The sequence below is a fragment of the Crotalus tigris genome, unplaced genomic scaffold, assembly GCF_016545835.1.
Source record: "Crotalus tigris isolate CLP2741 ecotype Arizona unplaced genomic scaffold, ASM1654583v1 scf7180000024438.362428, whole genome shotgun sequence".
Lineage (NCBI taxonomy): Eukaryota > Metazoa > Chordata > Lepidosauria > Squamata > Viperidae > Crotalus > Crotalus tigris.
This window is the reverse complement of record NW_024100608.1, coordinates 229,421-244,604: the sequence shown is the minus strand read 5'-3', so window position 1 is coordinate 244,604 and position 15,184 is coordinate 229,421. Positions and strand designations below refer to the sequence as shown.

General features: G+C 37.7%; 1 protein-coding gene across 1 annotated transcript in view; it reads right to left on the bottom strand.

The window, feature by feature from the left end:
* PLCXD3 (phosphatidylinositol specific phospholipase C X domain containing 3) overlaps window positions 1-15,184 on the bottom strand; it is an 84,569-nt gene that overhangs the window by 19,710 nt on the left and 49,675 nt on the right. Inside the window, exon 2 of the mRNA XM_039331834.1 lies at window positions 9,689-10,397. Coding sequence (XP_039187768.1) covers window positions 9,689-10,397 — 709 coding nt within the window. The remainder of the gene's footprint in view (window positions 1-9,688; window positions 10,398-15,184) is intronic.

Below are 15,184 nucleotides of genomic sequence, written 5' to 3'. Positions count from 1 at the left end.
CTCTGCTTTATATTATTCTTAAATACACTTTACAGTTAATAGATGTTTATTACATAATTCTTACTTTAATATATGGTGGGGCACAGGAAAAGTTCATTTTTATTTAGTGAAATAATTAAATTGGTACGTTTTATTTGTTAAAATAATCTGTGATCCCAAATAATATATGGGATTATCATCCAAGAGAAAGTATTCCTTCCTTAATAAGACCATTAGGTCTTAGGATCTAAAATTACCTAGCTTTATGGTGGCCACTTCATCTTGTATTATCGTTTCTGAATGGCAAAAATGAGCTGTTGCTTGACAATATGAGGGATTAAAACAGATTTGGGATGCCTTTGTATATGAACCTTATGCACTAGAGCTATCTGCTCAGAACTGCAAAATACCAAATGACCATTAGATGGCAGTAAAAACTAGTTTGACTGTGTCTTTTCTGCTATCTAGTGGTAGCTCAGATTTCTTCAGTTCCATTTCATAATCTTAACCTACAAGACAACATAAAGTGCTGATACTGATGATTACTATTCTGTAAGTTCAATCACAGCAAAAAGAAGAAAAAACACTAAGATGTAATCTAAAGATAGTTGAAATTCTAGACACAGGTCTTCAGAAAGACTGTAAAATATTCTCCCACAAGATTTTGCTGAAATAAAAGTTAGTTTTTTCAAAGCAAAAGTTGATTAGTGATTAATTGGTTAGTGAAAATAAGTACAACTCCCACTGTTACCTCCACAGGAAATCCCGTACAGATAGTCCTTGACTTATGACAATAATTGAGCACAAAAATTATGTTAAAGTGAGAGATTTGTTAAGTGAGTTTTACCCCATTTTATTATCTTTCTTGCCAGAGTTGTTAAGTGAATCACTGCAGTCGATAAGTTAGTAACCCGGTTGTTAAGTGAATCTGGCTTCCCCATTGACTTTGTTTGCCAAAAGGTTGCAAAAGCTGATCACATGACTTTGGGATACAGCAATGGTCATAAGTATGAACCAGTTCCCAAGCATCTGAATTTTGATCACATGATCATGGGGATTCTACAGTACAAGGGTCGTAACTATGAAAAATGGGCATAAGTCACTCTTTTCAGTGCTGTTGTAACTTTGAACAGTCACTAAATGAACTGTTGTAAGTCGAGGACTACCTGTATTAAGGTTCCACTGTGAACTTATGTTGGTGATTTCCAGTTTATGATGCCTTGGATAGTTAATGCTTTATACTACACATTACTTTAATTACTTCAAGGCATGGAAGGCAAGGTTCTGTCTTGGATTAAGCTCTGAGTCTTGGTAAACAAAAGAATTGATCTGGCTGACCTCCAAGGCTCTAAATTGCTCTTCCCAATCAGTTTTGCTTCACTCTTTAAACTCACTTTATCAAGCAACAGTATATTCTGCATGACAGTTGCTTAGCTACCAGAACTCTTCCTTCAGCAACTCTACAACTTTTAAATCTCACCAAGGGTCAAAGTCTATTGAATGACCCTTCCATCATTTTCAACCCATCCATTGGTATACATGGTCATTATTTTATCAGATCAATCAAGAAGACTGGAGAAGACATGTTACAATAGAGGGTCTATATATTTCAGTCCAAGCATCAAGATGTCTGTCTGTCTGTATTGACAAGATTATCACTGTCATTGTCTTGTCCAATACATTAAAGACAATAAAATACAGATAGCCCTAAACTTACAACAGTTTGTTTAGTGACCGTTCGAAGTTATAACGACACAGAAAAAAGTGACTTATGACCATTGTTCACACTTATGACCGTTGCAACATCCCTGTGGTCACTTAATCAAAATTCAGACGCTTGGCAACTGACTCATATTTATGACCGTTGCAGTGTCCCAGAATCATGTGATCACCCTTTGCAATCTTCTGACAATCAAAGTCAATGGGGAAGCCAGGTTCACCTGACAAATGTGTTACTAACTTAATGACTGCAGTGATTCACTTAACACTATGGCAAGAAAAGTCGTAACATGGGACAAAACACTTAACCACTTTCTCACTTAGCAACAGAATCTTTGGGCTCAACAGTGGGTTGTAACTAGAGGACTACCTCTAACAAAATTGTCATCTCTTGAAAAAACAACAAAAACCAATCAGAACAATAAGGAAGTTATTGAATTGCATGCTGCTGCTTGAAATAAAAAAGTTTACAGTTTCCTTCCATGGGAAAAAAAATTAAACAGTGCTTTGGTTTCATTTGAATGGTTTAGCCTCTCAAAACCTCAGTGAGACCTTATCATTTGTTTTTCATTGGAAGAAAAAAATGAGACCAGAATAGCCAACTCTGGAGAAATCATATCAGCCACTCTGTAAGTGAGACACGAATGCAATGAAGCAAAGCTGAAAGATTATTTTAATACTGTAATATGCCTGCTGTATATTTGTGGTTGATATTCTCTCCGTAGTAGCATCGAATCGTGTGTGTGTGTGTGTGTAATGGAAAGTCTGCACAGATAAGAGACTTATGATAAATAGATGCCTACTGTGCTAGCTTTCTGGCTTTATAAGAATTGGCATTAATTGGCTTGTCTATCCTTTGCTATTATTAAAGCAGTATGTAAAATTAAGATGCCCTAAAAATATGCAAGTCATTTCCTGAGTATGATATAATTATAGCCAACCAATTCATGAGATATCTTTAAATTAGTCAATTTCTGGCCTTAACCAGAAGCCTTGTTCAAATTGAAGTCCACACACTCTTAAGTGGACAATGGATTATAGCACCACCTGGCTACATATTCTTTTGAATTCCATTCTTCTGCTCATCAATCTCATGGAAATGTGGATTTTTCAATGTTTTCTTGTAATGTCCAGTGCCAGAAATCCCATTTCTGTGATAAACACTGTACATAAGCCAGCAAGATAATGATAAAATTCTGTGTGCCTAACATGCACACAGCCCAGGCTCGAATCTCAGAAGGGTAAGTCTGGCTGAAAAGAGTTAAGAAACTCGAAATAGCTATCCCATTCTCCCTTAATTCTTTGTTAGCAATCCAAATTTTATAATATATATAAATAATATAATATATATAGTGTATGCTCACTATAGTTTATAGCATCATAGAATCATGGGACTGAAAGGGACCCTCGAGGTCTTCTAATCCAGCCCCCCTGCCCATGATAGGATCCCTTGAACCATCCCAGACAAATGGTTGTCCAATCTTTTCTTGGAAACCTCCAGCAATGGAGTGCCCACAATTCTAAGAGGCAAGCTATTCCATTTATTAATCATTCTCACTGTCAAGAAATTCCTCATTTCCAGGTTGAATCTCTGACCAGCTTCCACCTGTTGGTTCTTGTCCTGCCTTCAGAATAAATAGAATAAATCAACACCCTCTTCCCTGTGACAGCCCATCAAGTATTGGAATGTTGCTATGAATTCAGCCAACTGCATCCTATGCAACAAATTATGCTTGAGCAACCCATGGTTTAATGCATTGCATTGTTTCAATTCAGTTATCTCAAAAGAGACTTAAAGGTCTCTTTTTTCTTCAAAAGGCAACTGGACTGTTTTTTCCTTGAGGAACAAGAAGAAAACGTTTCACTTCTTATCCAAAAAACCTCATCAGTTCTGATGGCCAGAAGAATGGAAGGATTGATACTGGCAGTTGATATTGCATGCTGGGGAGATGGAATAATAAGTGGGGAGATGGAAGGATAGGATAGGAAGAAGAGGAAGGGGAAAAAAGCACCTTTGAGACAACTATGACCTGGATAACTGAGAATCTCCACAGAGTTTCAATACAGTTATTTCTAACACTTTAGATTAAGATCTTTATGCAAGCAACTCTCAAGTATTCCATCTTTGGGCAAGATCATCAATAATGCCCTTGTCTTAGGGCTCCAGTTGCACTTGAATGAAATTGACTATCCAGTTCAAAGTATAAGGATCATATGATGCCTCTACTGAAACATTTGCACTGGCTAACAACTTTCCAGACACAAATGGCCTGACTATGTAAAATAATATGCCTCCCATTGTGAACCTCTCTGGTGATGCAGATCAGCAGCAGCAGCATTTAGAACAGGGGTGTCAAACTGCCGGCCCATGGGCCGGATGCGTCATGCCAAAGCCGCGCCCACCCATTGCCGGCAATGGGGAAAAAGTCACAATACGTCGCAAGTTTCATACCCGTGATTTAGAAGGTGAACCTCCATCCAGAAGCTTGGGAAAGAGTCTTCTCCTGGGTGGCTTTCAGACCATGAAATGCTTTGCCAGAAAATTATGCTTGGCTACCATTCTTCAATAATTACAAAAATGGCAAAAGAAAAAAGAACCTTCAAATGCTTATATTTATTTTTATAAATACTTATATTTATGCTTCAGATCATTACTGGATGTTCCTAAGAAGAGACTGGACAGCCACTTGTCTGAAATGGTATAGTGTCTCCTACTTGAGGGGGGGATTTAACTAAAAGACCTCCAAGGTCCCAGCTCTATTTTGATTGACTTAATCCCTCTCCACTTTGCCAAGCTTTTGACTGTTAATCGATTTGATGTTTAATTCTGATTTACCTTGCATTGATTTTACTGTTATGCTTTATGTTTTGTATTAATTGTTATAGCTAACCTTGATAGCTTCATAAGCTGAAAGGCAGACTACACATTAATGAAATTTCATTCATTTCGAACAATTAGCAGAAGCCTTTCTTAGGCCTTCGGTTGTTTCAAATAATTAGTAGATGTCTTTCTTATTTTTGTCCCTACTCTGCAAATAATTTATTATTTCTTGAAATAATTCTGTACTAAGCTTTTATATAACCCTATACAATTCATAATTAGCTCAAGGATTGAAAATCTGCATGTATCAGATCCTCCTAACCAATCATTTTAGAAATGAGTTTTCTTGCCTGAAATGTTTATGTTTTTGCTAATATTTCAAAAGACATTGGACAAGAACACTGAGGTCTTGTGAAAGTCTACATGTTGTGAGATTTGGCCTGTTTTTTTAAGAATTATATTCTTATTTTTGAATCCTGGCTTCCCCATTGGGAGAGGTGGTTTCATGGAAGGCAAAGCACCTTAGAGTATTGCATTACCAAATCAGTTAAGACTGTGATTTCTCCATATTTGTTATGGAAATTAAGAAAGGGAAGGTAAAATGCAGGTATCTGACTCAAACCGGCCAGTTATTTTTTGTCAATTGTGAGGTATATAATACAGGTAGTCCTTGAGGGTCCATGACAATTTGCCACAGTCAACTTGCCACAGTCAACTTGCCACAGCCAACTTGCTGCAGGACCTCTCACCATGGGCAACTTGTCACAGGACAATTTGTTGCAAGACAAAAGTTACACTAATATCAAAGAAATGGTGGAATAGAATCATTAATAAAGGATGCAAAAGGAGGGACAGAATGAAATGTGAATGTCAAAACTTAAAATATTTTTTTTATTTATTTTAAATAGGTAAATAGAATTATTAAATTGTCCCTCCATGAGTTGTCCCACAGTGAGTTGGCTGTGGCAAGTTGGCTGTGGCGAGTTGTCCCATTCCCAGTCCTTGGCTTACAACCATTCATTTAGTAACCATTCAACAATATATAAATGATTTATGACCAGCTTGCATGTTTACAACTATTGCAGTGTCCCTATGTCACGTGATCAATATTCAGGCACTTGGCAACAGGCATGCATTTAGGATGCCTGCACTGACCCAGGGTCATGTGATTACCATTTGCAATCTTCCTTGTTGCGTTCTGACAAGCAAAGTCAAATTCGCTTAACAACCACACAACTAAAGTGATTCACTTAACAACCATGGCAAAATGGGGTTTGACTCACTTAAAATTTGCCTTGCTTAACAACAGAAAGGTTGGCTTCGGTTTTGGTCAAAAGTTGGGGAGTATCTGTATTAAGCCAGGTTACCTTTGGGGACTTGGAGAAAGGAAGATTTGGAGGAAACTCCTCCTGTTTGTGCATGACAACTGATATGTTTGATATCACTCTTCCTTCAAATTAGGAGATCCTTGAGATTGGTATCAATAACAGAACCCTGAAGTGAACATTATCGGTCCAGAGGAGATACAGTGTATTGGCCATTGAGCTGTATTATAGAGGAGTACGCTGAAAATTCACTTCCTTTTATCTTGATTACAGTGATGTTCCTGCATTGTACATTTGCCATGGTTCTCAAAGGGGTGAGGTGGGAGAAGAGCACACCCATTTTTCTTCCAGCAAGAAAAGATGATCTGTGCCCTCCTAATTCCAACTGCATTACAGAAACAGCATTCTGGCAGATGGGACCGTGCTTGTGCTTCAACAGACAGCAGCATCGCACGAGGCTTTGTTATGGGCTTATGCTGCCGGACTATGGAGAAAGCTCTCAAGACTGGCTGCCTGTATTTCTGCTCTCCGGTAGAACAGCAGGTTACCTAATTCAAATTAATGCAATATTAATGCATTTATGGACAATGAAAACTACTCAGGACAAATACAGTCCCATTAGAATAACTGCCCACTTAAAAAAATTGGTGTATTTTTATCACATCTATTGAATTAATGATTTCCTACATTAAGACTAACCTCCTGTGCCTATTTACCTGCAAGTATCTCTAGTTATTCTATTTATTTATTTATTTATTTAAATATATGGCTACTCATAGTAATGGGTCTATCAATACATAAAAATGTATTAACAATGCAAAAATAAAAAGAGTAACTTGTCTCTACCCAAAAAAAGATCAACAATTAAATACACATACTGGAGTATGAAAGATATGGTGCATTACAATGTGATCTTAATGCAATTGTTAAATCTGCATAGATTTGCACATACAAAAGAGCATCCTTTTAAAATGGGGAGGACATACAACTTACATGTAGTATATTACATTTTATAAAACTTGTTAGTATTGTAGCAGCTATCATATCAGAAAAGGTGTGTTTTTCAATCAGCTCAAGCAGTAAACAAAAACAGCAGGTAGAGAATGGAAAGAAAGAGAGGCAGTTTGGGTCCAGTGATTAAGGTTCTGGCCTAGAAACCAGGAGACTAGGAATTCTAGTCCCATTTTAGGCATAAAAGGCAGTTGGGTGACCTTAGGCCAGTCATTCTCTCTCCCTCAGCCCAACTCACCTCACAGGGCTGTTGTTATAGGAGGAATATTATGTATGTTCACTGCCTTGAGTTACTTATAAATAATAAAGATGGAATAAAAATCTAATAAATAGATAGTAGGCATAAAAAGAATGCTCTAAAAGAGTGACTTTCTTCCTGTGACTATCCCCTACCCTAATATTTTTTCTGTATCTGAAGGCTTAAAACAGTAGGAAGAATCTAGAAAGTAGCTACCAGAATTGGGTCCAAACCCCTCTAAAATTGCACTAAACCTTGTTCTGCAGAGACATCCAATTCTAAATTTCATTCAAGAGAAGGTTTCTAGGGAAGTCCTCTGTTGATCAGATGGGGATTTCATATTTCAAGATTACCTGAAATGAGCAGACCTTTCTACCCCCCTAGTTCATGTGTTTTAGAAACAATTTTAATTTATGAGATTTAGATATACAGGCAAGAGCCTGTTAAGTATAGTGTTAAGGCATTAGGCTGGAAACCAGGAGACCTAGTTGTGTCTTAGGCACTAAGCCAGCTGGGTGACCTTCAGCTAATCACTTTTCCTCAGCAATAGGAAGGAAATATTGACAAATTACTTCTGAAAAACTTGCCAAAAAAACTGCAGGGACTTGTCCAGCCAGCCTCTGAGAACTGAGGACACAGTTGAACAGAAGAGGGAGAAACAGATATAGAAGCAATCTGCCTTCATCCACTTGCATAATGGCAACTTCAGTAGATTATTACTCAGTAAAAGAAACTATTGGACAGTTGATCAGTTTGTTTTATTACTAAGATTTCTATGCCATGACTGTAGTGAATTCTAGGTTCCAGGTTAATTTTCTGGTTAGTGAGGACCATTAGGCAAGACTTCCAAATCTTTCCAAAGAACCGACACATTGAAGTCTGTGTGATTTTAAGCACAATGGCTGTGTTTTAAGAATGAGAACGTGTTAGTTCACCTATGAGGCCAATTTACATTTAATGCTAAGCCATATATAATTAATGATTGTAAACTCTTATATTATGACTTAACATTATCTGGGAACTTGACCATTATGGCTTATACAACAAAGCATGAATAAACAAATCTTGGCTTAGTATTATATGCTGTCAGCAATAGTTATGAAGTTCACAGTCCCTCATACAACTTTCCTGTCACGCATCCTTCCTCTTAGTGAACTGGTCTAAATTCCACAAAAACCTAGTATCATTTCAAAAAATAAATGTAAAAAACTAGAGTACATATAATAATAAGGACTGAGCGATATTATTCATTGTATTTGGTAAGCACACATGTACTAAGAAGGCACACACTTGATATAACAATTACTACTGAACAGATCAAAGGTTTTCTTGTGATTCATATACAACCACAGGACTGCCAAGCTGTATTAAAATGAGTATACAAACCATTGTTTTCCTCAAGGAATTTTGAAAGCTATATTTCTCTCTTATGGACCAGCATACTAACAGAAATCTTAGTACCTTCACTATCCTAAAGTTTGCAAGACTCCATAATTCCTCATGTAGAAAGAATCCATGACTGAAGTGATATGACCTCTGCTTTTATTGCAATTGATCCTCCTAATTCTCCTCCATAAAGTGGAATCTTCTTAAGCCTCTGAGAAACAGAAATTATCTATCCAGTTTCTTCCAATCCAATTCTAAATGTAAATACATTTTACTCAGTTTACTAAAACTTGATATTGTCTAACTATACAGATGACAGAAAATTTAAATGTATGGTCATAATTAATATTCTGGCAGATTGCAATGGCAAACATATATAATATTCATACACATTCAGTGTGGTCTGGGGATACGCAAACATGGTGTTGTTCATTATGCAATATCCAATTCCGATCAGAACAGAAAAACAGAGTTGGAAGGGAGGTCTTCTAATCCAACCCCTGCTCAGGCAGGAACACCCTATACCACTTCAGACAAATGGTTATCCAATCTCTTCCTTTCTCTTATTTACTCTGAAAGATCATGGAACTTGGCTAAAGATAGAAGATCCTTCTCTCATCTTTCCTTTCCAAATTTATTTTTCTGTCAAGGAAAAAAGTGAGTCAACTATTTAGTGGAACCATTAAAGGCATCCTTGGAACAAATTAAGAGGATAGGAAAGAAGAAGGAGAAAATTAAGGGAGAAAGAAGGTGAGAATTCCCACCAATGGAAACCAATTCTCCATACATTTCCATAAGAAATGTGCAAAGTCTTTTTCCAATGTTTTTTCTGGAACAGAAGTTGAGCCATTAATTAGCTGGTTCAACTTTGTAGCATCACAGTCATGTGAGGCCAACGTTCAGTTGGTGGCAGCTTTCATAGGGCATAGTTCTAATACTTCCTTTGAGATATAACATGGAAATAATAAGAACTTGGCAATGTGTTCCTTCTTCTACTCATTGTTAATAGATTCAGAGATGGAAGGGACTTAAGTATTGTTCTTTTGTTAAGATGAGTGCAGGATTTCTGTGTGAATATCTTAGCATTTTGCAATTATTAATAATAGTTATGGGGAAAGGGTTCTCTGCCTTTACTAATAGGAACTAACAGAAGTAAAAGACAAACTGCCATCAATCTGAGACTATCTCAGTATTTGGGCAGGTACTCACCTTTCTGTGATTGTTTCTCTAAGACCACTAGTGACCCCCTTGACCACAGTGCTAGCCTTTGGAGTCAACACCACCTGAGATATAAAAAAAGACCCCTTCTTCCTTCGATCAATGATTGATGCCTGGAGAAACTGGATCAATTTTTCTGGATCTGTGGTATTTGCCCAAGGAGCTGGCATCATTTGTCCTGGCCATAGAAATGGGACCTCTAAAGCCACTGGACTGTGATAAAACACCAAAACTTGATAATCCTTCTCCCACAGGTACTGGAGACAGACTTCATGGGCAAAGATGGGCGGGCACATTTTACTCCCAAAAGTGTCTCTGAGCATTTGAACCAGTTTTTCATGGTGGCATTTCTGCATCCCGTAGAAATGGTTGAAGTCCAACAAGACCACTTCTTTAAGATGGTCAGTGAGAAAGGCACTGATCTCCACCAGGCCCTCATTGACTTTGGCACTGAATAAACCATGAGCAAAGTAGAGTTCATTATCAGGGTCTCTAGGCTTTGTGGAAATCCGAAGGTCAAAATACCGTATCCCTGCTCCAAGCTGGCTTGTAAAATTCATTGTCTGTGTTGCAAGCCATTTCCTCATCAGCTTTTTAGCCACAGTTCCAAACACAGAGACAAAATTCTGGACAGTTTCTGGCTGCTCAGGTCCCACTGGAGAGGCCTCATCAATATAGAAGCTAAATGAATCATGAGACCCTAAAGATAATACAAAAGAAAGTTTGAAACAAAATCAGCAAGATTTAAACACCCATAAGTGATATCATGTACTCATCAAGATCGCCTAACTATTCCATGAAAATATGCTGAAATTCAAATAACAGTACAATTTACTTAAGTGTTTTATATTCAGGTAGATTTGTGGGAAATTCTGTAATTCGTACAATTAATAAAAGAAATGAAAACAACATTTGTGATTAAATGAAGATAAATATGAATATTCTAGAAGCAATTTTAATATATGTAGGAGTATTTTCTTTGATTATATCAGACATGAATGGATATGTAATATACATATAAGATGCTAGTAGGAGAATATAATATAATAATTTAGGTTATTATGTTCTGACCTGATTTGGATTCAAAATTTCTGTCAGCTATGACACTTACTAAGTCATATCATATCAATCTCTCTCTCTCCCCCTTCCTCCCTCCCTCTCCCTCACCCTCTCCCTTTCCTTCTTCCCCTCCCCCCTCTCCCTCTCCCTCTCCCTACTTCTATACCATCTTGAACCCTTAGAAATGCATGCAATGAAATAAGGAAGATTACTTTGCACCATATGAAAATTTTTCAGAATAAAGAATAATACTAATACAGAAGATTGACAAGATAGAAAAACATCTGAATTGATTTCTTAGCTACAATACTATTGCATGTCCTTAAGTAACATCTATGCAGAAATTCTCCTGGGTTCTGGCACGGAATATGACTCAGCACTTGGTTTTGCTTGGTTTTCATCCATAAATCTTAGGTGAAATTGACCAGCTGTTGTTTGATACATTAGTTATACAGGGAATATAGGGGACTGATATTCCTCAGTGTGAACGAGGAACACAAATGATACACCGAAGTGCATAAACCCAGCACCTGTTTAAAAGGAATTAGTTTTAAATGTCTGAGGCAACAAGTAGTTGTTCACTGCAACATTTGAGCAGCACATGACTTTACTGAAATCCTAAATTAGTGCTGCAGATGAACAGAAGGAATATACTGCTGTTACCTCAGTCTCACAGAATGTGATCTATGAAGAGTGTATAATGTTGCTACTATCCTGCAGTTTATTGTCTATTTTTCTACTCTGTTGTTCAGAATGAAGTAAATACCTGATAAATCTATTAAATCTGTACCATGCACAACATCTTAAGAGCACACAATGACTATAAAGTTGGAGAGGGACATTAACCACCAAGTATGCTGGCTGGAAATGTTTAGAATTAGAGCTCAACACATTTAAATGTTAGCAGCTTGGCAAAGGCAACTGCATAACTATCATATATGAAAACATACACCCACAGTGTATTAGCAGTAGATATACTAGCACACTATTTGAATATGGAAAAATAAAATATCTCAATATCTTGGCAAAGTTGGATCCTCTTCCATTTTTGAAGGAGAGTTATGCCAAAGAATGAGGGAGATGTAGACCTATACACCTACTCTGAAGAAGGTAAAAATTGCTCAGATTGAAGATTCAGACAGTCTTTTCTGGGGACATCATCATGATCTCTTTCCTACTCCTTTTGCTTCTTTTCCTCCTCTTTGGTTATACAAAAGAGCATCTGTTTGCTAGTATACCACAAACAGAAGGAAATAGAAGAATGAGCAGCTTTGGGGGACTTAAATAACAAGGAAGGCATACTCTATTTAACTGCAGCATTTTTTCTTGGGTAGGGGGAGAGAGAGGAAGGAAGGGGAATCACTGGAACATCATTTCAAGCCTTGCACTAAGCCTGGCTGTTTGAATCTTGTTCCACAGTAGTCCTGAGCCCTTGTGAATTAGTCTTGATTGCAGCCAAGGTTTATCAGAGACACAATCTAGAATATGATACCGGGCAAACAAAGACCTTAACCTCAGGGGAAAATAAATGTGGATCGCTGGCAGCAAATGAAATTTCGGTTCTCGTTTCTTCCAAGCCCCCCGCCCCTCCAAAAAGACAGATATTTTTATTATGCCAGATTCCCATTTCAGTATCTCTCATCCCTGTGCTCATGTCTCTATGCTTCATTTGCTTCTATCTCAGGGAAGCTTCCATCCTTACTTCAGTATAAGTGCCCCGAGAGCTGAGAATAAGATCAAGAATAGACATCGCACTTCTAATAGTAAAAAAGATTATGTGTTTTCCTCCTAAGGATTGCATTAAGAGTAGAGATGTGAACTTTATAATTCATTCTAGGCTGGGAAGGGGCATTATCTAAATTAGGTAACCACTGAGCAGATAAGAAGCAAGACAAACAGCATTCCTGAGCAGTGGGGGGGCAAGATCAGTAGGACCCCCATATCTGGGTTTAGCGTCCTATAGTTTCTTGGGGGAAGGCATTTCTCTTCCTCTTGCTTAGATGTCCAGGCGGTAAGAGTCAGTATTCCAGCATGTGCTCAGTCCACACTTGTGGAGTGCATTATTAAGTGTTTTTGTGAAGCCCAGGTTGCCATTCATTTCTGTTTCTATGTACCCATCCTGCCACATCACACTAAAGGCCAAACATGGAGGGAATCATTCTTTACAGAGTGCCGTGGTGAATGTGAAAGATGCTAAATGGCTACTCTCATCTATTTAGATCTTGGAGAACAAATAACAACTGGTTAGCAAAGACTAGACCAAACCAAACAAACATCCATGCTATGTCATCAAACCTGAACTCCCAGCACCCTTCATCACTGGGCTTACTGACTAAGGCTGCTAGGAGTTGCCTTCTTTCTCCATGAAAGCAACCTTCCTTGGTATAAAGGTCTAAGTACCTTTCCTCTGTTGAGGGTATCTAGCAGCAAATGCAATCCTTGGATTGAAGAAAAGGTTGAATGGCATTCTCTTAGAACTGGGCAAGGCCTTATCTGGGATTCTGAACACACACACAGAGAGAGAGATGCACACACATACAAACAAACATTGCTTTCCACATCTTTGGGCTAGAACAACAAAGCAAATTGAAAATACAAAAGTCAGTAGAAAAGAATTAAAAAACTATAATCATAGGTGACCAAATCAAGCAGAGGCTGAAATCATACTGGAATAATTTTTGCTTTAACCCTGTGAAGGACAATCCATGTAATGGAAGCCATTATTGAGAAGCTTTCTTGCCTCATCTACTTCCCATGAACCACACAAGAGGGGACACCCAGCAGACTTTTGTTAGATGACTAGACAAGCAGATTCAATTCTGGCAAGGCATTGCCTGATGTATTTTGGTGCTGTACTGTATTCTGGTGCTGTATAGAGTAGGGGTCTTCAAACTTGGCCCTTTTATGATTTGTGGACTTCAACTCCCAGAATTCCTCAATCAGTATGCCTGGCTGAGGAATTCTGGGAGTTGAAGTCCACAAGTCATAAAAGGACCAAGTTTGAATACCCCTGGTATAGAGCATTAAAAGTAATGACCAGGTTTCAGATTAAATGAGAAAAAGTACACAAAATAATTCATGCCATTAATAGAAATTTGGTGCTCAAATTTCTTAATAGTCTAGTTTAAGCAATTGGAAAATACCCATGGTGTCATGATGTGTTGGCTGTGAAGTCCACAACTCCTTTATTCCCAGATCTTTCCATATGGGGGAGGTCTGCATGGGATTCTATTCATATTCTTTTGAATGTAATAAGACCTCTTTGCACGCAGGGATCCAGTTAGTTGCATACTCTCCATAATGCGTGAGTAGATTAACACAAATATCTATACAAAATAGAGAACTGCTACCCAAACAACAACTGATGCATAATTGTTATCATAGGACAATGGATCCATAAAGCAGAGGTTTCCAAGCTTGACAATGTTAAGAGTTGTGGACTTCAACTCCCAGAATTCCTCAGCCAGTCATACTGACTAGGGAATTCTGCGAGTCAAAGGCCATAAGTCTTAAAGTTGCCAAGTTTGGAGAGCCCTGACATAAAGAAAGTAAAAGAACTCTTAAAGTTAAAAGAAACCAGAAAGCAAGATAATATGGAGTAAAGTGGTTGGGACTAGGAAACAGAACTTCATTTCTAGAGAGGAGTAGGCAATTTGTAGTATTTCAAGTGTTGTTGCATTATAACTCACAGCATCCCTCGCCACTCCCCATAACCCTTATGGGTGCTGGGAGATATACAGTAGATCATCAATAGCTAATGCTAAAAATCCTTAAAGAATCTGGGATATATACCACTGAGCCTAAAGAGAAAATGGCCACAGAGGATGAGAAAGAAAGGAAAGAGATAGAAAGGTGCAAAGTCAAGGAAGCAGAGAATTGTAAAGACAAGATCACAAATTTCTAAAGATTATTGGAGGAACCAGAGTAGCAAGACAGAGGGTAGTCTGGAAACAATCCATAATGGAAATATCCCGATGTAAAGTATCAGAAGAAAAATACACTGTAAAATATTTTTCTTTCCTAAACATCTTGGATTTAGGTAAGATTTCTCTAAATCAGTGTCTTTCAGACTCGGCAACTTTAAGATGTATGGACTTTCACTCCCAGAATTCCCCAGCTTGAAAAACACTGTTTTAAATGAATACTCTGCTGATTCTTCCAAGCATAAACTAAGGAAAGAAGATAAAAGGAAGAAACAACAATGGTGTCTAATCTTGTTTCTGTAAATAGTAATGACCTTATTCAACAAATCAAGTATTCTAGCCTCTCTTGAAGAAAGTGATAAATATGGAATCCTATCATGTAGAACTCCTTAATCACACTGATCCAGAAGATTTCACATTCATGTCTGACATATAGGACCAAATGTACCTTTGCAATAAATTCATTAACAAAACAGGTAGGGTTGTTATAAATGGGGACCAATCC